Genomic DNA, 22144 nt, shown 5'->3' with positions numbered 1-22144 from the left:
GGAAGAACAGATTTAATATTATTGACAAACGTTTTATGTTTGCTAGAGTAGAGGAACAATATAAAAAAGAGAATGTGAAAATACAACAAAAACACTTACAAAGTAGAACAAGGCTTTTGTCTGATGTATAATTGTTCTGGGGGGGGGGGGGGAGGGACGTTGTGTATTGGGTCTCATTACCTACGTGTTCCTAATACCTATCATCAACAGCTCTATACGTTATAGCAGTGGCGAACCGTGTCTATCACAACTGGACCTCCCCTCCACGGCATTATAATGTCCGTCTTTTCACTGAATTGTCGTCTTGAAAAGGGTACTCACAACGATTCCGCAACAACTTCATCTTCACCTGTTGCACTTGTCATTTCAACGTCAAAAACAATAAAACGGCATGAATTGCTTCGTCGCATTCTAGATCCTCTGTCTCGAGCCAGTTAACTAGCGGGCCTTCTAGAGCAGGGGTTCCCAACCCCCGGTCCGCGGACCAGTACCGGGCCGTGGTGTTACTGCCGGGCCGCGAAATAGCTGTGAGTTTATCGTAATATTTGCAGAATTATAAATATATAACAATATTTTATCATATAATAATTTTCGCACCTATACCAGTCATATTATTTCATTCAGTACTCAGCCTCTTGTGCGCACGAGAAAGTTACCGGGGCACCAAGTAGGAAGAGGAGCGTACATTACATTATATTAAATAATTGGGGGTGGCTGCATCTCTGTTAAAATGGTATGACAGTCAGGGATAATGTTAGGGATTAATGTCGGATTTTAAAAGATGGCAATTAATTTAAGCCCAAATATTCATAGTCATCTAATAAATCCTTCCAACACACATTGTAATTGTAGTTAAGAAATCATTTCAATATGTACTATAGGTCAGTAAAAAAAAACAGTGATTAGTCGAATATGCATAAATAAAAAAATAAAGAATGCAGACTAAGATAAAGATAGGAGAGAGGAGTTTATCAAATATTTTGTATTGGTTGTGAGCATATTCTAATGGTTTTTGGATTATTGAAATATATACAGTTCTGTTTCATATGAGTGTCGAGAGATGTATGCATACATCTCTTAATTTTGCCCTCAAAGTGCACCAGATTGATGCATTTAACTTCAATTTAAAGAAAAACATCTTCTGTTGTAACAACAATAACATTATAAATAGTAACATAGCTGAACATGGTATTGCACATTTAGCTTTGAGTGTTACTGGCCTGAGATGTTTTTATTACATGAATTAAGGTGACTGAGGCTTTTTAACATAGACTTTTCAGTGTCCCACATTTTGCACAGAACTGTCCCACATTAGCAAATGCAGATTGTCTGAGACAACTTGGCACTAAGAGTACTGATATGTCTACCATTTCTTTTATGAGTGTAATATCTGCATTTTCTCTTTTGGTTTGATTAGGACACATCCTGGGGATTTCAGAATGGTACTAGATTTTGATTTATTGTATCGGCTTCATATCGCAATATATTCCAGAAGTCAGAAATGCAAAAAAATTCCCACGTTAGGGCAATTCACCCTATTTGTTCAGGCTGTTACATACGATACGATACGATATACTTTATTGTCCCCGTAAGGAAATTTGTTCTGGGCTCCGTCCAGCAGTTCCGCATACATGTACATAATATACAAACATAGTGGACATTTAAGAGACATACACATATCATCAATCATACACCGTTTGAACAAACACAATACACACATACTGACAATGGCGACCTATTGCACAACCCTTATGGCCAACATTTAAAAAGTACATTTCATTACATTTAACTTTTGACTACATTTCATTTCCTGTGAATGTTAAGAAGTTTAACGGCCATTGGTAGGACTGAGTGCTTATAGCGGTTCAGCCTGCTCTTGGGAACCCTGAATCTTCTACCAGAAGGTAGGAGCTGGAATTCTGGGTGGAGTATGTGGGTGGGATCAGACACTATTTTGTTTGCCTGTCTGATAATGGACTGCTCATATATGTTTTGGAGAGATGGGTGTTTTTTAACCCCCATAATTTTCATAGCCGTCTGTACCAGGCGAGCGATCTGTGACTTTGACTGCACTGTCAAGTTACCGTACCAGGCAGTGATACCATACCTAATGATGCTCTCCAACACTGCATGATAGAACAGTAACATGAACTTCTGGTCGACTCCGAAAGCCCGGAGTCGACGCAGAAAGTACAATCGCTGTTGAAGTCTAGAGCACAGACCTTGAACATGCGCCTTCCAGCTGAGTGTATTATCCAGATGGACACCAAGGTACTTATAGGAGCTGAACTGAGTTATGGGTTCATTGTGGATAACCACCGGCTAAGGTCACCCACTACCTTTGGGTCCCACACCATCTCCTCAGTCTTCCTCACATTCAGCACTAGATGGCTAGAATCACACCACTGCACAAATCTCTCTATTTCAGAGTGATAAGCCGATGAACTGCTGCCCTTGTGCATTAAGCCAAGGATAGCTGTATCATCTGAGAATTTGATGATATAATTCTCCGGGTGGGCTCTTGTACAGTCGTTTGTGTACAGTGTGAAGAGGACCGGGAAGCTCACACAACCCTGGGGGGCTCCTGTACTGATGGTCCGGGGCTCTGAGAGGGCATTGTTGACCCTGACTTGCTGAGTGCGATTGGTTAAAAACGAAAAATACCATTTCAAGATAAAAGGATTTATATTGATCTTTATCAGTTTTTGAAGCAAGATGTGAGGCTGCAGTGTGTTAAAAGCCGAGCTGAAATCCACAAACAGTAGGCGTACATATGCCTTAGGGTCTTCCAGGTGTTTAGTGACCAGGTGTGTGATGCTATTTAGAGCATCGTCTGTGCCACGCCCTTGCTTGTAGGCAAACTGAAAAGGGTCTAAATGTACATCAACCTCCATCTTTAGCAGCGGCACCATGATCCTCTCAAAACATTTCATGACAATGGATGTCAATGCAACAGGCCTAAAATCATTGTTTACCTTTGGACAAGGTTTTTTGGGGACAGGTTTTATTATTGATTTTTTCCAGAGGGTGGGGATGGTGTGAAGATCAACAGATTTTTGAAATATGGGACACCATGCTGGTGTCAGTTCTTCTGCAAATGTCTTGAGGAGGAATGCAGAGATGCCATCTGGCCCTGTGGCCCTCTTAGTACAGGTGTGTTTGAAAAGTGATTGGACCTTTAAAGGGTCAATCACCACCCTTTCATCCTGGTCACTAGCAGGGATTGTCTCTACGATGTCTGTACATTCAGAGGAGAAGTCCTGGGTTTCAAATCTCATGTAAAAGTCATTCAGTTCATTTGCTTTTTGCAGGTCATCAGAGGTACAGAGAGTTTTTTTAGCTGGGGTCATATTTGTGATTGCCTTCATAGTGTCCCAAAGTTCCTTGGAGTTCATTGTAGAAAAGTTTTGTTCTATAATGTCCTTATGTCTCCTTCTAGCTTCTCTGAGCATGTGGTTGAGCTCCTTTTGCACACATTTCAGTTGCGTTTTATCCCGGTTTTTAAAAGCTATATTTTTACGATTTATGCAGTCCTTAACCTCTTTAGTTATGTATGGTTTGTTGTTGGGGTACACAGTTATTTCTTTCTGAGGTATCACATTGTCAACACAGAATTGTATATAGTCAGTTACCGTCTCAGTAGCATTATCCACGTCCATCTCATGAAAGATACTCCACTCAGTAGAGAGAAAACATCCTTTAAGAGACTCTATGCTGTCACTAGTCCAAACCTTTACAGTCTTGGTCTGAGGTTTACTACGCTTGAGAACCGTTTTGTAGGTAGGTATTAGATGAACAGTGTTATGGTCCGAGTTCGAAAGCGGGGGTTTGGCTCTACTCACATAGGCGTTGTTCACATTTCCGTAACATTTGTCTAGAATTTTATCTTCCCGGGTCTCACATGTAACGTATTGCTGAAAACCGGGTAGTGACAGTTCAAGTTTGCAATGATTAAAGTCCCCTAGAATGAAAACCGGAGCGTCAGGAGTGTGTAGTAGCTGCTGGTGAACACAGTCTGTGATTTGAGCTGCTGCACTTGCTGCGTTCCCGCTGGGTGGAATATAAACAGTGCAGAGAATGATATTCCCAAACTCTCTTTGGTACAGGGGTCTTAGGCTCAAGCACATAAATTCAACGTCGGGGCTGCAGATAGTCTTACGCAAAGTGTGTTGTCTGCACCACTTGTCATTGATAAATACACAGATGCCCCCACATTTGCCTTTCCCTGACGTTTCACTCCTGTCCGAGCGGATGAGTGAAAAACCCTCCAGTTCACACAAAGAGTCGGGACTCACGGTACTCGAAACAGGCTGTAGCGTTGATCCGCAGCTCATCCATTTTCCTCCGTAGCGACCTCACATTACTGAGTATCATGGAGGGTAAAGGCAGCCTGTTGCCTCTCCGTCTGAGGCGCTGCCGTACTCCTCCCCTCCTTCCCCTTCTACGGAGACGTCTCCTCGGAGCAGTAGATCGTATGTCCTCCGGCAGGTCGGCGGGTGGGAGGCTTCCCGCAGCACGGAGTGCCAGCAGTGCGTCTCTGGTGTATGACAGGGCCAAGTTGTTTCCTCCCCGTAATGTTTGGCATGGTTGAAAAAGTTCAAGAATAAAGAGTGCCAGTAGAAGTTTTGCAAGGGTCGTCATTGTTCCAACATACGCACACACAGTCTCTTGATTAAAGCGTGTGGTTCAAATCAAGGACGAAACGTATACCAGACATAAATACACAAAAACTGCAGCACACGACAGGAGCCCGGGTCGCAGCAGTGCCGCGCCACCGAGTTTTCAGGAAGCTTGTACAATTAGCCTCTGTTAAAATCAGTTAAAATTGACAACCGGTCCGCGATTTTTTTTGTATGTATCTGCCGGTGTTCCGGTTTAACTGGTTCCCCGATCAACTGGTTGACAGATGTGGAGGCGTGGCCTTCGACTGAAATACACATTTCGATCGCTTCTTCTGTCGTTTACATACATCTTTTGGTATATTTGGCTGGATAGGAACACTTTGATGCACATTCAGTACCAGTGTGTGAGGTTGTGGTTACGATGGCGATATCCGGACGCGAACAGCGAGGACTACAAAAAGAAAAACGAGTTGACATGGGCATGTCTGTTCAAAACATTGCGAGCTCCAATAAATCATTTAAACCAGCTATTGTTGTCAGACTTATTACTGAATATCGTTCTTAATGTGATACCAAGTCCATCTGAGACCTGTGTACACCTTCAGACAGCCTCCAAGTGAAGCACACGTTGTTTACTCACAGTTTGAAAGCAGCGTGGAGAAGTCTTCCGCTGTGTTAAGCTGTGATCCGCTCGAATAAATCCTTAAAACCAGCTATTGTTGCCCGAATTATCACTGAATATCGTTCCTAATGTGATACCAAGTCCATCTGAGACATGTGTACACCTTCAGACAGCCTCCCAGTGAAGCGTACGTTGTTTACTCAGAGTTTGAAAGCAGCGTGGAGAAGTCTTCAGCTGTGTTAAACTGTGACCCTCTCAGGTAAACTGTGATTCGCCCATGGGAAAATGGGATCCGCCCAGATTAAACTGTGTACATCTTCTGTGGCTATCTACCAGCGATCATGTTTAATATGAAAGACACACACATACATCCCTTATAAAAACGGCATTCTGCAGCACTCATCCAGATCACATGTGACTGTTAACTCGTTTTGCAAAGATAGCAGCAGAAATGTCATTGCTGCGTGTGCAGGGATATTTAGACTTGAAAATGCTGATGGGTCATTAATCTTGGTCTCGGCAAACAATATTAGGAATCTTCTATTCCAACTACATAATATTCAGTGTCCATCGACATGAAAATAACAAAAAGGTTCATGCTGGACTCAAACCCGAGTCCCAACAGCGAAAGTCACTCCAGCCCTGCACGTTATGAGTGCGCCACGGATCAACACGATACTTCCCAGAGAATCAAAAATAAAATAACAGTGTTCAAAACACTCACGTCAATTACATTACATGACATTGCATTTACCTGACACGTTTATCTAAAGCGACTTACAATAAGTGCATAAGACCAAGAAGATACAAACTTGAAGAAAACATAATCATAAAGTACATCAGGTTTCATAGAGCCAAAACATTTAAAGTGCTACTCAACTGGCTTTAGATAAGCCATTCCGTTATTAGTATATAAGTGCTTTGTTAATAATTCTAACGTCAATAAATCCTTTACAAACTATTCTTGTTGTCAGTCTTACATTTGTATCATATATCGTTATTAATATGATGTCGAGTCGATTTGATACCCGTATAAACAAGGATATCTGATCTCGGTGGGTCTTAATGAGGCTTGATACAGACCTCAGTCAGTATACTATATTATGGCTTAAAGTGTACATACATTCGCTCACATTATAAATGATGGTCGGGTTGCATTTTTCTGGAACTTTTTAACAAGGTTAATCTAAAATGTTGTAGTGTGGTGATTCGATATGTCGTGTTGATCCGCGGCGCACTCATAACGTGCAGGGCTGGAGTGACTTTCACTGTTGGGACTCGGGTTTGAGTCCAGCATGAACTTTTTTGTTATTTTCATGTCGATGGACACCGAATATTATGTAGTTGGAATAGAAGATTCCTAATATTGTTTGCCGACCCATCAGCATTTTCAAGTCTAAATATTTCTGCTGCTATCTTTGCAAAACGAGTTAACAGTCACATGTTATCTGGATGAGTGCTGCAGAATGCCGTTTTTATAAGGGATGTATGTGTGTGTCTTTCATATTAAACATGATCGCTGGTAGATAGCCACAGAAGATGTAACACAGTTTAATCTGGGCGGATCCCATTTTCCATGGGCGAATCACAGTTTACCTGAGAGGGTCACAGTTTAACACAGCTGAAGACTTCTCCACGCTGCTTTCAAACTGTGAGTAAACAACGTGTGCTTCACTTGGAGGCTGTCTGAAGGTGTACACAGGTCTCAGATGGACTTGGTATCACATTAAGAACGATATTCAGTAATAAGTCTGCCAACAATAGCTGGTTTAAATGATTTATTGGAGCTCGCAATGTTTTGAACAGACATGCCCATGTCAACTCGTTTTTCTTTTTGTAGTCCTCGCTGTTCGCGTCCGGATATCGCCATCGTAACCACAACCTCACACACTGGTACTGAATGTGCATCAAAGTGTTCCTATCCAGCCAAATATACCAAAAGATGTATGTAAACGACAGAAGAAGCGATCGAAATGTGTATTTCAGTCGAAGGCCACGCCTCCACATCTGTCAACCAGTTGATCGGGGAACCAGTTAAACCGGAACACCGGTCCTTGGCAGAATAAAGGTTGGGAACCCCTGTTCAAGAGTACCCTGGAACCGAGGGGAACTCTGAAAGAATACGCCCATTGGCTACAAATCAATATATGATTGGTTGATCAAACTGTCAGTCCAAACGTACGCTCTCATTCAGTGCAACGGCCAGGGCATTCGATCAAGGATGTAGAATACCTTGGTTGAAGGATATTCTACCCAGATACCCAGAACAAGATCTGATTGGTTGCTTTCTTTTCTAACAGAAAACCACGGAAATGCATAGTGCATGGTCCGAGAAGGACAAACAAATCAACGTAACACTTATTACAGATCAACAACACAGATACGATTCTCATGTATTCATTTATATACATTTTATTTCTATAATTAAATCGATATTTTGTTTGTTTTATCTGAGTGTTCCACGGTATTCTCTGAATACCTTGAAGGCCCTGACGGTTCGCCACTGCGTTACGGCCCGTCCACACTACAGCGTCGACAACTCCAATCTGCCCATTCACTTTGAATGGGGTGACGTCACGTTGCCTCGCTTTTTCGCCGAACTGAATTGTGGGTAGCATAGAGGTCCGTCTCCGCCGTCTCCGGAGACGCCGGAGTAGCCAGCGCCAGCCAATCAAATCCCGTTTCGGAAAATCTGACAGCTCAAGCCGTAGCCAATCAAACCGCGTCTAAGCTGAGATATCCCGCCGTTCATTTCTATATTTCAAAAAAAGTTGGAGGAGAAATGAATTATCGCTGTAGCAAATCACCCGGTTTTGTATGACCAGACTCTCTTCACCTACCGGGATACAAACCGGAGGAACCAGGCATGGAGGGAGGTGGCAGAGACAGTGGGTGAAACTGGTAGGTTTTCGCCTGTTTGGGGAGTTTATATATATATATATATTGCTCGCATAAAATCCCCGGGGGTTTTTGCTTTGTATGTCGGGGGCGGGAGATTCATGTGATTGGTTGTTGGTCGCATTGCTTGAATAAAATCCCCAAACTACAGACACGCCCAGCTCCAAGCATTTATTTAAGCTGTAGTGTGGACGCTCCGTGATAGTTCAAATATAGATGTTTGGGATTAGATCAGATGTCTCCTGGCCTAGTTGACAGGCGGCTTCTTTACGGAGCGTCCACACTACAGCTTCAAAAAAAGCTTGCAGCTGGGCGTGTCTGTAGCTTGGGGATTTTATTCAAGCAAGACATACAAAGCAAAACCCCCCGGGGATTTTATGGGAGAAACGGGATTTGATTGGCTGGCGCTGGCTACTCCGGCGTCAGAGACGGACCGCTATGCTACCCAATATTTAGTTCGGCGAAAAAGCGAGGCAACGTGACGTCACCCCATTCAAAGTGAATGGGCAGATTGGAGTTGTCGACGCTGTAGTGTGGACGGGCCGTCACGGCCAATGTTCAACTTCTGACGCCGGAGTAGCCAGCGCCAGCCAATCAAATCCCGTTTCGGAAAATCTGACAGCTCAAGCCGTAGCCAATCAAACCGCGTCTAAGCTGGGAGAGATATCCCGCCGTTCATTTCTATATTTCAAAAAAGGTTGGAGGAGAAACTAATTATCGCTGTAGCAAATCACCCGGTGTTGTATGACCAGACCCTCTTCACCTACCGGGATACAAACCGGAGGAACCAGGCATGGAGGGAGGTGGCAGAGACAGTGGGTGAAACTGGTAGGTTTTCGCCTGTTTGGCAGTGTTGGGAAAGTTCACTTTCTACATGAACTAGTTCAGTTCACAGTTCACACATTTTAAAATGAACTAGTTCAGTTCATAGTTCATAATTCAAAATGTTGAACTAAAGTTCATGGTTTCAAAAATGAACTAATTTATAGTTCATAGTTATTTTTTCAATAAGTTGCTGCGAGCTATTATTTGTCTCCTGTACGATGTTAATGGGCCATTTCAATGTTTACAATATCCTCAGAGGGCCGTACAAGTTATTGACCTCTGCTTAAAAAAACTAAAATCACAGCCCATTCATTTCATTCTGTGCAAAGAAAAAGCAACCTCTTAATCCAGATATCTCACCATGACTCGCGTATGCATGCACGTGCAGGGTGTGGCGTGACCACCAAAACAGAAAGATATGGACACAAGATGTGTGCAAATGTATTTAGTTTCTTATCCATGTGAACATGATTTAAGTGGGGGGGGACCTAACCTCCTCTAGGGGGGTCCGGAGGGCATGCTCCCCTGGGAAGATTTTTTTTTAAATGTTGAAGTTAAAAGCATCAATCTGGTGCACTTTGAGAGCAACATTAGGAGATCTATGGACACATCTCTCAACACCCAAACACAACTGTAAACAGATTTTCTTTTAATTTATGGATATTTGACAAATCACTCCCCTTTCAAACTGTATTCTTCTTTATTAATAACTGTCATATAGTATTTTATACCTGTTTACTTTATTCTCTTATTTTTTTGATAACTATAATGATCATATAAAGATGTGCCTTTACCTCACTGGTTGTAGACAAAGCTTCTTATATTCGTTAGCATAGCTAGCTAACCAGATGCTAATGATAACAACACAGTTATTGACTGTCTGATCAGTATGACAGATGAGCAGATCGCCTCTGGGCTTTCAACTAAAGACACAGACACGCAGAAACTGCGGCATGTGTATGGACTTATCGGTACTGCAATTTCTGAAGTGCTGGAGTGGCGTTCTGGTGCTCTCCGTCAGAACTGCACCCCTGTCAGTCGAGACATATACCACGTGATGACACGTTAGGCTCGTGTTGTGTTCAAGGACCCTAAACTTGGCCAGGAAAAACAGGCACTCGCTTGTTTAATTTTTTTGCGGTCTAGATTTCTTTCATTTTTTATTTTGTGCGTGTGTTTATAAATTACCTCGAGAGCCGTACCAAATTGTCTCGCGGGCCGTATACGGCCCGGAGGCCGGAGATTCCCCACCCCTGCCGTAGAGTCTCACTCTGAGCGAGTGCTGCTGCAGCTGCTCTCGGCTTCGTCCATACTTCATTCAATGCTCGCCAGTTCCGCGGTTCCACATTGTTTCTTGTGAGGAGTCTGATATATTTAGTATATTTATATTTTAGTGCGACAGCCAGGGGTGACAGGCGCGTACGCGTCACAGGCAGCTTGCTGTTGCCAGATTGGGTGGTTTTCCGCATTATTTTGAAGCCTGTTTACGGTGTGTTTTAACTGGGTTTTCGGCTGAAAGGCATATGAAATCTGGCAAACTTTTGAACGCCGTTATAATACAGTGCTGAGAATGAACGCACTTTTGAACGCCGTTATACAGTGCTGATAATGAACGCGTTCTCAATTACGTTCATCTAGCGGAAATACAGTACGTTCAGTTCACGTTCGCCCAAAATATGAACGCGTTCATGAACGATCGTTCATTGAACGCGTTCAGGTACATCACTGCTGTTTGGGGAGTTTATATATATATTGCTCCCATAAAATCCCCGGGGGTTTTTGCTTTGTATGTCGGGGGCGGGAGATTCATGTGATTGGTTGTTGGTCGTGTTGCTTGAATAAAATCCCCAAGCTACAGACACGCCCAGCTCCAAGCTTTTTTTGAAGCTGTAGTACATAATAGTATACATATGCTGCCTTCAGGAGCCGTAGGAAATAATGCGTAATGTCATGCGTTTATTACGCAGTGTTGAGAATGTGGACGAGAAGTTCGAAGACCTAAACCTTATACATTACAACTGTGGAGCTAATCCTTTTATATATACATAAAAAAGAATAACGTGGATTTAACATAGACGTATAAATTATAGGTCTATGTTTAATTCACGTTTTTCTTTTTTATTCTACGTTTCTCCCCCCCCCCATAGTTTTAAACCAAGCCTAGTCGCTAAACTACAATGTGCTATATTACAAAGCAACCGGCTTCTTTGGCTTTAAAATGAGATGAGTTGTGAGTTCTCGCTGTCTACACTTGGATTTATAATTGCCAAGTTAAGAAGTGGATATTTTCCGAGTGTCCCTGAAGGCAGCACGCAGTCACAGTGCACTGCACACAGCTCGATGGAGGAGTCATGCTTTCTTCTGTTTTAGTTTTATGTCATGGCTAAACAGTACGATGTCTTGTTCAGGCTGCTCATGCTCGGGGACTCGGGGGTCGGGAAGACGTGCATGTTGCGCAGGTTCACGGAGAGTGAATTTGATCCTTCACATATTTCCACCATCGGTAAGAACATCCAACAAGTTTTTCAATCGCCCTTGTTTCTAAACTCATCATATGTGTCCGCATTAACCGCAGGTTAAAACCGGATAAAATGTCACAGAATGAGTGGAGAGGCTGCAATTTGTAACAATAAACTGTCATTTTCCCTTTATTTAAAAGTCCTAATTAACAGGCCTAATTAGCTAGTGGTATAAGTAACACGTGCCCCCCATACTAGCCCTTTAACTGGATGAAACAAAATGTCAGTGCTATGAAGGCTCCATTAACAGTCATCAAATATTTACATTTTGTAACCGATATATGCCCCTAAAGAAAGATACTGAAGGGTGCAGGAGAGGCTTAAAAAAGCTGTTATGTGACAAAAACAATAGAAAGGAATTTCCACAGGAAAAGAACACTCTCTGCCCTCAAAGTGTTTGAGATCCTGTTTTGTATTCAGAAAATGACACTTGTACACTGATAAGCCCATTAGTGCTTCATACCACTGATGCCTTTTTCATCATGTGATAAACTAATGACATGAAGAATAATGTTTGGGGTGTTTCATAGGAAAAGTGAAAACTGTTTCCATTAAAGAAAAACAAGTATTTTACTCTACTTTGTAGGCTTTTAGTTTGTTGCAAAAGAAAGGTGTGTGTGTGTGTGTGTGTGTGTGTGTGTGTGTGTGTGTGTGTGTGTGTGTGTGTGTGTGTGTGTGTGTGTGTGTGTGTGTGTGTGTGTGTGTGTGTGTGTGTGTGTGTGTGTGTGTGTGTGTGTGTGTGTGTGTGTGTGTGTGTGTGTGTGTGTGTGTGTGTGTGTGTGTGTGTGTGTGTGTGTGTGTGTGTGTACTGCACGAACTGCACGCTGGAGAGCTCGGTCACATGGGATTATACCTATGGATTATACCCAGACATTTGAAAGTATGGCACATGAAATCTCCTTCCTTTTAGACTCATGATGTCGTGATTATCAGTAAACATTAGTCTCCCTCATCTGTTCCCCTATTTCTCTTAAGCATCAGTCTGTGGGAACACTGACACACAGGTTGAAAAGACCTGTTGCATTCACGGCTTTGCAGTTACATAAGCACACACAAGTAAAGCAACAATGGAACTGTGTTAATCACAAGCTTGTGTCAGCGTTTGAAATCTTTGTTTCAGGAAATGAATCTGCTCACTGTCTGGGACACAAGAATAAAACAGCCGTTGTCAAAGTGCTTTTCCTAATTTGACACGTCTGCTGTAGATTTAAAAAAAAAAAAAAGCCAAATATTTGTTTACGCTTCTTTACTGAAAGGCTTTTATGCTTTACTTTGTTTAGTGGGACAGTTGACTGTAAACCTCTGGGATTTGGATGGCAAAACATGCTGACACTCTTCTTTTAGTGTCTAGTAATTCAATTGACACCACCTATTTTAGTTGCTTCTGGTGAGTTGGTTTGTATGTAAATGATTGTGTTAAATGGGCAAATCATATTGTCTTAAATTGATAGCTGGCTCCTAAATTAAACGGTCCAATGTCATATTGTGTTTATGTGGCCTGAAAATGGAAATCAATATTTTTAATAATTAATTTAAAGGTCACCTATTATTCAAAATCCACTTTTTCATGTCTTTTATACATACATCTGTGTTAAGAGATTCTGAAAGTTTGTGATGCCATAATGTTTTTTTGGCTTAGCCAATGTAACCATTAGCCAATAACCACCTAAGGCAGTGGTTCTCAAACTTTTTCTGTCAGGCCCCCCCTTGGGAGAAAAAAAAAAGTCAGGCCCCCCAAATAGTCAATGTGCCAAGTTAACATTTATTAAAATACATCAATATGAACGTGAACATTCCTTTGCTAGAACAGTGATAATAAAACAATGCTTCATAAGTCTGTGTGGTCAAATTTAGCACCAGAAGCTAACAACTACGATCTCCGGTACCGGTGCGCTCGCTCGCGCACGCACACACAATGGCTCGTTCCACATACACACAGAACCGAGCTTGAATTAAACGCAGAGACCCAGGCGTATCTGTACCATATCATATTATTTTCGAATCAATAATTTTTCAAATTATGATTTATACATTTTTTAATAAATTTTTTCATACATTTTTTTTTCCTCCTGGTCTCTCGCGCCGGCCCCCCCTGTCATGCCTCTGCGCCCCACTTTGAGAAACACTGGTCTAAGGGAACCCCCCCCCCACCTTATCACCTGAATCTCCTCCTAGAGCACAATTGTGTTTTTTTTAACCAATCATCTCTCAGAGGGGTGTGGGGAGTGGCTCCTTATTTCCATCTAAAGTAAAAGACAGAGAATCAGCACTGTTGAAACAGAGGGGTTTGTGGGATGCTGCAATGCATGATCTGTTTGGTATTTCGAGCCAAACACTTCGGAGACATGTTTTGTATATATCCGAGACCTATAATATATTGATGATAAATAGTATAATAGGGGACCTTTAAGAAAATAACACATTATACTGTCTGACTTTCTGTCACATTTCTTACCTTTCTTGTCCTGTTACCCGGCAGAAAAAAGCACATTCATACACTGAACAAAAATATAAACGCAACACTTTTGTTTTTGCTCCCATTTTTCATGAGATGAACTCAAAGATCTAAAACATTTTTTATATACACAAAATAACCATTTCTCTCAAATATTGTTCACAAATCTGAAAAAATCTGTGATAGTGAGCACTTCTCCTTTGCCGAGATAATCCATCCCACCTCACAGGTGTGGCATATCAAGATGCTGATTAGACAGCATGAGTATTGCACAGGTGTGCCTTAGGCTGGCCACAATAAAAGGCCACTCTGAAACGTGCAGTTTTGCTTTATTGGGGGGGTCTGGGGGGGTCCGAAAACCAGGCAGTATCTGGTGTTAGGGTTAGGGTAATGTTGTGAATCGAGTGGCCCATGGTGGTGGTGGGGTTATGGTATGGGCAGGCGTATGAACACAGGCCACTCGATTCACAACATTTCCCCTCACAAATGCCCATTTAAAATAGCACAAAGCAGGATTCATCACCAATCTTTTACCTTTACTAAAGTGATTCAAATTTGATCACAATTTGCTTCTGTTATGTGCTGTTGATTCCATCTGTGTGTGACATAAAACATAATTTCCCTCTTTTTGTTGGAGGAGTCGATTTTAAAATGAAAACACTAGAACTAGATGGAATCAAGGTGCGAGTACAGATATGGTAAGTCATCCAATGCATCGACACACCCTGCGTATCGTGCGATCTTCTGCTGATTTAGTTTTTGTCTCGGGTACAGGGACACAGCGGGACAGGAGCGTTATCAGACCATCACCAAGCAGTACTACAGGCGAGCACAGGTGATCCCTCCACATGAACAAGTTACCTCCATGCCTTACTGTGGCGTCCATTGTTTAATCTGTCTTCATTCATTTCTTTCCAGGGTATCATCTTTGTTTACGACATCACCAGCGAGTCGTCCTTTCAGCACCTCTTGAAGTGGGCAGGTGATGTGGATGAGGTAAGGAAATAAGTACTCTAATTTCACTCCCTCGCCCTTCACAGTGACCCAGTATTTATACTAACCTCTTGGTGCTCTGCTGATGCTCGCTGCACACCGAGTGGCTTAGTGTGAGTGAGGAGGATGATGAAGTCCCTTATCTCTGTGCTATCTGTCCTTTCTGTCTCGTTGTTTTGCAGTTTGCCCCAGACAAGGTGCAGAGGGTCTTGATAGGAAACAAGTCTGATGAGGAGCTCAGTAGGCAGGTGACCAAGGACCAAGGAAGCAAGGTTTGATTGGGAATTTGTCTATTGATTGAATCGTTTGCATATTACTTACTTAATAAACAATCATGAAACATATAGAATGTTTAAGGTACTCAAAATCCTCTTACCCAGTAATGTTCGTTTACTGTGTTTTGCTATATATCAAGTATTTAACCTCTAGCCCCAGAGCTTCTTACCTGATGAATAATAAAAAAACAACATTCTCACCATATCACATTATAGATCTAAATTTGGACAATCAGTTATTTATTTTGAACTACACTGTAGATTTTTCTATTAGATCTAAGTTAAATGGCATCAAATAAAATACAATTAAATTATCAGTGACCAGGATTAAATAATAGGCAGACATTTCTAAAGCCAGCTAAAACAGTTTTTTCAAAACTATTGTACAGGAATTCTTTATTAACGTAGCTTTCATTACCACTTCAATAACATGTGAGTTTTTATTTAATTTAGATTATTATTAAGTGGAGGCAGTCCATCAGCTCATTTGTATGAAGTCCTCATTAACAATATATTGATTGGCCAGTAATACCCAGTAACATAATGGTCCTCTTACCAGGTGCTTAATTGAATTGCCTATAAAATTACGTTTTGTTGTTTTTATTTCTAACCATATCCACCTGTTGAAGCTAGCAGAAACCTATGGGATGGAGTTCTTTGAGACCAGCGCCTCCACCAGCAGCAACATCAGTGAGGTAGGACACTGAGTGAGGAAACTGTCAGTGTCTGTGCACTAATACTTCGGGGGAATCCCCTGCATCACTCTTTTTGAATATCTCGTGTTTTTATTTTTCACTTCCACCTTCCTTCAGGCCTTCACTCGTTTGACAGAGCTGGTGCTGCAGGCTCACCACAGAGATGTGGACAACTTGTTAGGAGCTCTGGATGATTATCTGGATAATAATGCTTTGGAAGAAGAGAACGAAAGTGAAGGCACTGACGTCAACACTCATAGGACCTGCGCCTGTTAGGAAGAGGGCCATTACTGTAGCTCATAAAGACATTTGTTCCTCATGACTGAGACATGACTCGGCTCTTCTCTGCCTTCTTTATAGATACTGTAACCTGTGTGTCAAGAGGGAGCTCAATTGGTTTCACTTTTCATATGTTGGCAGCAGCAACCAGCAGAGGGCGCTTTCTGTTGCATTATCACTGTGCCCAACAGCCAGTGAAGAGTAAATACAGGACATATATGTAGCTCTGTATCCAGCTAAAACTATCAATGCACAAGCTCTATTCCTTCTGGTGCACTATTCACTTACATCTACAAATGATTGGGTAATGTGTTTATTTAAGAAATTAGTTTGTTAAGTTGCAAAGAGTCTACATGCTCACACAAGGTAGCCAGAGGACACCGTTTAATTATTTACACCTCGAAACTCAAACCAAGCCGAGTGGATTATTTTACATGATATACTTATTTCCTCAGGGAAGACAGTGCCATGTTTAATGTTTGCATTTGTTTGTAGCCTTTATTTAACCAGGTGAAAGCCCCTTCTGGCCTATTTGAGTGCAGTGTTTGTTTAATTATTTTTCGGGGTCTGCTTTGGTGCCACAGATATGTCATAATACCATTGTTAGACTTGCAACTCCACTCATGTTGCAAACAAAAACCTATCTAAGTTAATAAATTAAAACTGCCATATTTAACACGAGTTGATTGGTTACCTGAGTCTTGCTGAGTCACTACATTTTGGATTGAGAGGGAAGTTAGGTCCTTGGAGAGAAGTTCATACATTTTTCATCAACTGCTGTAAAAACCATTTTTGATGATTGAGAAAATGTATACAAGTCAGAGATACCTTGAAGCCTAATACATGATAAAATACATGTTTTTTTCCCCATTTTTGTCAATAACCAACTAAGTATAATAATAACATTTAAAAAAAGCCTATGATTAACAGCACATTTGGGTTCATAACTTTCTAAAATGGAAACATGTTTCAAAGCTTATCCAAAATACAATAACGCACATTATTTTTAAATCATGCAAAATCTTCTTCATGGACTGATATTTACAATCACTGACATCCATCTGTGTAAAACGTGTCAGGGTATTGTATTTCAGCTGTCGATCAGTTTCCTGCAGAGCCATTTGACACCCATGAAAGGCAGCTTTCTGTACCAGCTGAGTCAGGTGACCAAGCAGTTTGGATACAGTCACACGTTGAGGTCCCATCTGCCTCAGTGAGGAAGCACAGCAGTCTAGATGACGTTCATCGCCAAGACTTTCTACGACCTGAAGGCCACCACGGTGGAGGGGGACTCGGTGGACTTCAACGTCTTCCGGGGCCGGGTGGTCCTGATAGAGAATGTGGCCTCGCTCTGAGGCACCACCACCCGGGACTACAGCGAGCTCAGCCAGCTTCAGAGCAAGTACCCCCATCGGCTGGTGGTCCTGGGTTTCCCCTGCAACCAGTTTGGATATCAGGTCAGTTGAGCAGCATGTTTTGGTTGACCCTACAATATTTGGTCTTTATATACTGTTTGGCCATAAAGCTCATAAAAAAAAGACTTTATATGCAGATGATGTTTCATTATTCATGTGGAACCTGTCATAGGCCTATCAGTAAACTTGTAAAAAACTAACAAACAATAAAAACACCCTATATCAGTGCCTCTTCTGGGTTTATATTCTTTTTTTAGATGGCTTTAAACATGAATTTCACAAAATGTAAAAAGTCATTTTTATATTTTTTGTAATTAAGTGAAACTGAATCTTTAAATGTTTAAAGTTTAAAAAAATTACATTCTTTACCCAATTTGAATGATTCCAATTATATTCACCATTAAAGTAATTACAACATTATTGCATAGTGTGAAAACTGTAGCTCATATTTTAGTTTTGAGACATCTGTCTATCTATTCTTATTGTTTGCTATTGTATAATCCAGTTGATTCCTGTTATCATCCACATTTAGATGCAAACTACGACCAACATGTCCTTAACAGTATGGAATATGGCAATACCTAAATGAACACTTGTGTTTTGCAGGAGAACTGCAGCAATGGTGAGATCATGAATTCCCTGCAGCATGTGCGTCCGGGCGGCGGCTTTCAGCCCAACTTTACCATCTTTGAGAAATGTGATGTCAATGGGACCAACACACATCCGGTTTTTGCCTATCTTAAAGACAAGCTCCCCTATCCCGATGACGACCCCATCTCTCTCATGAAGGACCCCAAATTTCTGGTTTGGAGTCCCATCAGGAGGACAGACGTCTCTTGGAACTTTGAGAAATTCCTCATCGGGCCAGAGGGAGAGCCCTTCAAAAGATACAGCAAAACATTCCCCACCATTGACATAGAGCCTGACATCCACAGACTGCTAAGATTAACCAAGACCTAAGAATAGCCCCCACCTCTTAATGACTTCTCATCCATCACATTCAAAGCTGATTATGCTGAGCTCCACACTGTTAAGCCTTATTAAATGATGGTGATGTTCTGAAAATCCATGGGAATATTACCTGAGGCCTTGTAAGTGCTTACGAGTAGTGGACGAATCAATTCTACCTATGTATGTATAATGAATGCTTTAGTACATGTGGGTGAGAAAGGAATGATATAGCCAGGTATTTTATTAGGCATGTCCTATTGTGTCTTGTCCTAGCATAACCAGCAGATGGTGCTACTGGTTTGATCTGACAAATAGATAACTTCAGTCATGCTTTTATGAATCAACATTCACGACACACACACACACATACTCTCACACATTGTTTGCACTGGAATAAAGTCATTACAAACCTATATCCTCTCTCACTGATGTCTTTTTTTAATTGCACCATATAACCAGTGAGGCACCTGCTATGAAGGCATGTTTTAGCATTTGTTGTGCTTTGACAAAAATAGATGTTTTCAGCTCTGTGTGGGCATATTAATGAGGCATGGAATACAGTGGGAAGGATGTGGAACTATATGATGCACGGTGTCAAAAGAAATGATAGGCCTGCATAAAGCACCCTCTAGCCTGCTGATCCCTTCTTTATTTGTTGAAATCTTCTTTTTCCACCAATTCACTCGATGATGCAAGCTAGATTTGCTGACACCAGTATCGTACACAGCTGCAGGAATGCTTTACACTTTACAGTGACACTAAAAGACAAGAGTCCTAAATCATGCAACGAGAAGAGCATCAGTCTTGCCACGTTGTAAGCTCTTATCCAGCTTAATTTCCAATGCACAGTGAGCATTGTTTGCAAGGTCTGCAGATTAGCTGTGGATGTTCTGCACATCCGCTCACATCCACATCAGCTGATGATTTCAGAGCTACAGGCTACACAGGCTCGGCTCTGCTCTAATGTGGCAGGTTGCTGCAGGGACAACAGTGAAACCTGACAATGTTTGCAGATAGCCTGTATCACTGTCTTTGCATATCACATTTAAATATTTGTGTTGTTGTGATACATGGGCACATTTGATTAATATATATCCCACAGGCCCCCTGGTCCTCGGCTGACAGTCAGGTAAGTAATGTTGGCTATTAGAGGCAGCAAATATTGAAGGAGGAATACCAGGGCCTCTCCTCCTGCACTGCTCCCCTGCACACACAGCTTGCAGAATAATACCACCAAAGATCGTTTATGCAATATCGATGCATCACTAGTAAAAGTCTTGAAAATTGAGTGTCATTAAACTAATATAGTATGAACAACCTTACCATCATGTCACATGTGTCCAATGTTACACATATTCCAATGTATTCTCTATACCTTTCATTTGGATGCATTGTGTTTTCAAATAACCCGTCATGCAACTGCAGCAACCTCATCTAAGACATAGATAGTTTAATGGCTTTTTAAATTAATGATTGATTATTTACAGCCATAGGTCAAAGTTTGCTGGTTCCCAATTAACAATAGACTTTTTTTTAAAACCATGACGCCATTGGAGATCCAGTGTGTGTGGTTATATTTCATTATTGTCAGTGGAAAGATCCAAAATGGGGCAAACAAAGCACATACACGTTGCTCAAATTTGACCATACTTAATAACATATATGTTGTAACTGGACCAAGAGAGAACATTATCAACTTTTGGAGTACAAACTGGACTAACCTCGCAATAGCTTGCAAAGTTTAACTCAGAGTGAGAGCTCTCCATTAACCTCTTCTTTGTTTGGCACTACAGGTGAGCACTGTTGCCACGGAAACGTTTGCTTTCCCCACCAAGCCTTCTCGCGAGACTCGGTGGCAGAGAGCGAAGGAGAGAGAGAGAGAGAGGGAGGGGGAGAGAGAGAGAGAGAGAGAGAGAGAGAGAGAGAGAGAGAGAGAGAGAGAGAGGGAGGGGGAGAGAGAGGGAGGCTGCCTGAATGATCTCATCCCTCCAGCAGCTGCATAGCGCAGCGAGGCAAACCCGTAACTTTCTATCAAACTTCCAAGTTGCCTTTCGGAGGGCGACACCGGCGCGAACACGTTTCCCGTGAAGGTAAGGAGGAGCGCTGCGCAGTTTGTAAGTCGGACTTAGAGGACCTTGTTAGAAACAAAAGGAGGAAAACCCCGCTTCGTGTTGTGTGACATGCAAAAGCTTGAGGCAGAAAAGGTGAATCGGGAACGTGGTGCTAGCTTTATAGGGTGCTTTGTGTTAATAGTACATGGTGCTCTCTTACACTCAACATCTGTCGGCTGTCTGTGGACAAAGCACATCGTTGTGCTGTGTGGAGGTGCAGTGTTGAGCCAGTGCGCAATCAGTGCCAGGGGTTTTCATTAAACTAAAGCATTAAAGGTGGTAGTGGACTCGGGAAGAAACGTCTCATCACTGGGGCTGTCAACATATGTATCTGCGGTGTCGTTGCATGTCAAGGGCATTGTTCCCACTGCTTTAGGGGAGACGATTTACAGGTGGCATCGTGAACACTACATAGCATGTCTCCTTGTGTAACTGTCACCACCCCTGCTACCCCATTTTTCAGCATGGTGTACCCTGTGTTTTTGCCATATGAGGAGGGGTTTCAGGCAGGTGATTTCCTGCTTCATCTGCCTGGCAATTAGAGCTCTGATTTGTTTACATCATTGCTTGGTACAGTATGTTGTGGAATAGACTAGGCAGATCTGATTGCATAGGTAATCAATATACCGTGTTAATGTTAGATATGTACAACATGGGGTCTACTAGTCATGGTCCCCCATGGCAATTTGATCAGATGATACCAAATCTATTACCCTGTATGCCAAGGCAGGTTTGCCATCACTTACTGTAAAGAGGCTCAGTCATTGGTACACGTTTATTTATAAAGCTTTGTTGGGTAAACTCCCGTATTATATCTGTTCACTGATAACACAGAGAGTTGCAAGCAGCTATTGTCTGAGATCGCATGATGTAGTCTTGTTAGATGTGCCAAGAGCAAGGACTGTCTCAGGTAAGACAGCTTTTATGTGCGCAGCTCCACTTGCTTGGAACAATCTTCAGCAAGAATTGAAACTGAGCAATCTCATTCCTCTGCATGTTTTTAAAGCGAGGCTAAATGAAATGCTCGTTGATACTATGGGCACTTGTAAATGTCTATAACTATGTAAATGTATCCTGTAAATATAATGTATGATGTCCTTTATTGTTTTATGTTTCATGTGGAACCTATATGCTGCAGGTCTCCCTTGAAAAAGATATCTATGATCTCAAGGGACCAATCTGGTTAAATACAGGTTTGAAATGAAATGAAATCTAACCCCCTTTTTCCTGATTAAGTAATGTATTATGTCATATACACAACCATGCTTTTTGGTTTCATCATGGTATAAAAGTGATGGTATAGATAGATAATACAGGTCATGGCAACATTACAATATAAGGAAACACTTGGCAATGCAGGGCAACAACACAAACAGGTTTGTTTAAACAATCACAATCAGTGAAGTGTGCCAACCTTTCAAAGTTCAGACTATGCTGTACTGTGTTCAAGACGAGCATACACATATCAGCTGTATGAACCAGTG

At 41.8% G+C, this 22144-nt stretch overlaps 3 protein-coding genes across 4 annotated transcripts in view; all 3 read left to right on the top strand.

Annotated features, from left to right (window-relative positions):
* Positions 1–11271: 11271 nt before the first annotated feature.
* LOC117467916 (ras-related protein Rab-15-like) lies at positions 11272–16226 on the top strand. Its single transcript, XM_034111841.1, has 7 exons — positions 11272–11470; positions 14579–14639; positions 14716–14776; positions 14860–14937; positions 15117–15206; positions 15839–15904; positions 16022–16226. The coding sequence occupies exons 1-7, from the start codon at positions 11347–11349 to the stop codon at positions 16178–16180; spliced, it is 639 nt and encodes a 212-aa protein (XP_033967732.1). The 5' UTR covers positions 11272–11346; the 3' UTR covers positions 16181–16226.
* Positions 16227–17157: 931 nt separating this feature from the next.
* gpx2 (glutathione peroxidase 2) lies at positions 17158–18935 on the top strand. The gene is made up of 2 exons (XM_034111703.2): positions 17158–17640; positions 18205–18935. The coding sequence occupies exons 1-2, from the start codon at positions 17419–17421 to the stop codon at positions 18556–18558; spliced, it is 576 nt and encodes a 191-aa protein (XP_033967594.1). The 5' UTR covers positions 17158–17418; the 3' UTR covers positions 18559–18935.
* Positions 18936–20503: 1568 nt separating this feature from the next.
* LOC117467656 (signal-induced proliferation-associated 1-like protein 1) overlaps positions 20504–22144 on the top strand; it is a 42565-nt gene continuing 40924 nt past the window's right edge. For both annotated transcript variants that reach the window (XM_034111449.1, XM_034111448.1), the window contains exon 1: positions 20504–20639. The gene's annotated coding sequence lies outside the window, so the exon portion shown is untranslated. The remainder of the gene's footprint in view (positions 20640–22144) is intronic.

The sequence above is a fragment of the Pseudochaenichthys georgianus genome, chromosome 22, assembly GCF_902827115.2.
Source record: "Pseudochaenichthys georgianus chromosome 22, fPseGeo1.2, whole genome shotgun sequence".
In the NCBI taxonomy this organism is placed as follows: Eukaryota; Metazoa; Chordata; class Actinopteri; order Perciformes; family Channichthyidae; genus Pseudochaenichthys; species Pseudochaenichthys georgianus.
The sequence above is the reverse complement of the archived record's forward strand: the minus strand, read 5'-3'. Positions and strand labels throughout refer to the sequence as shown.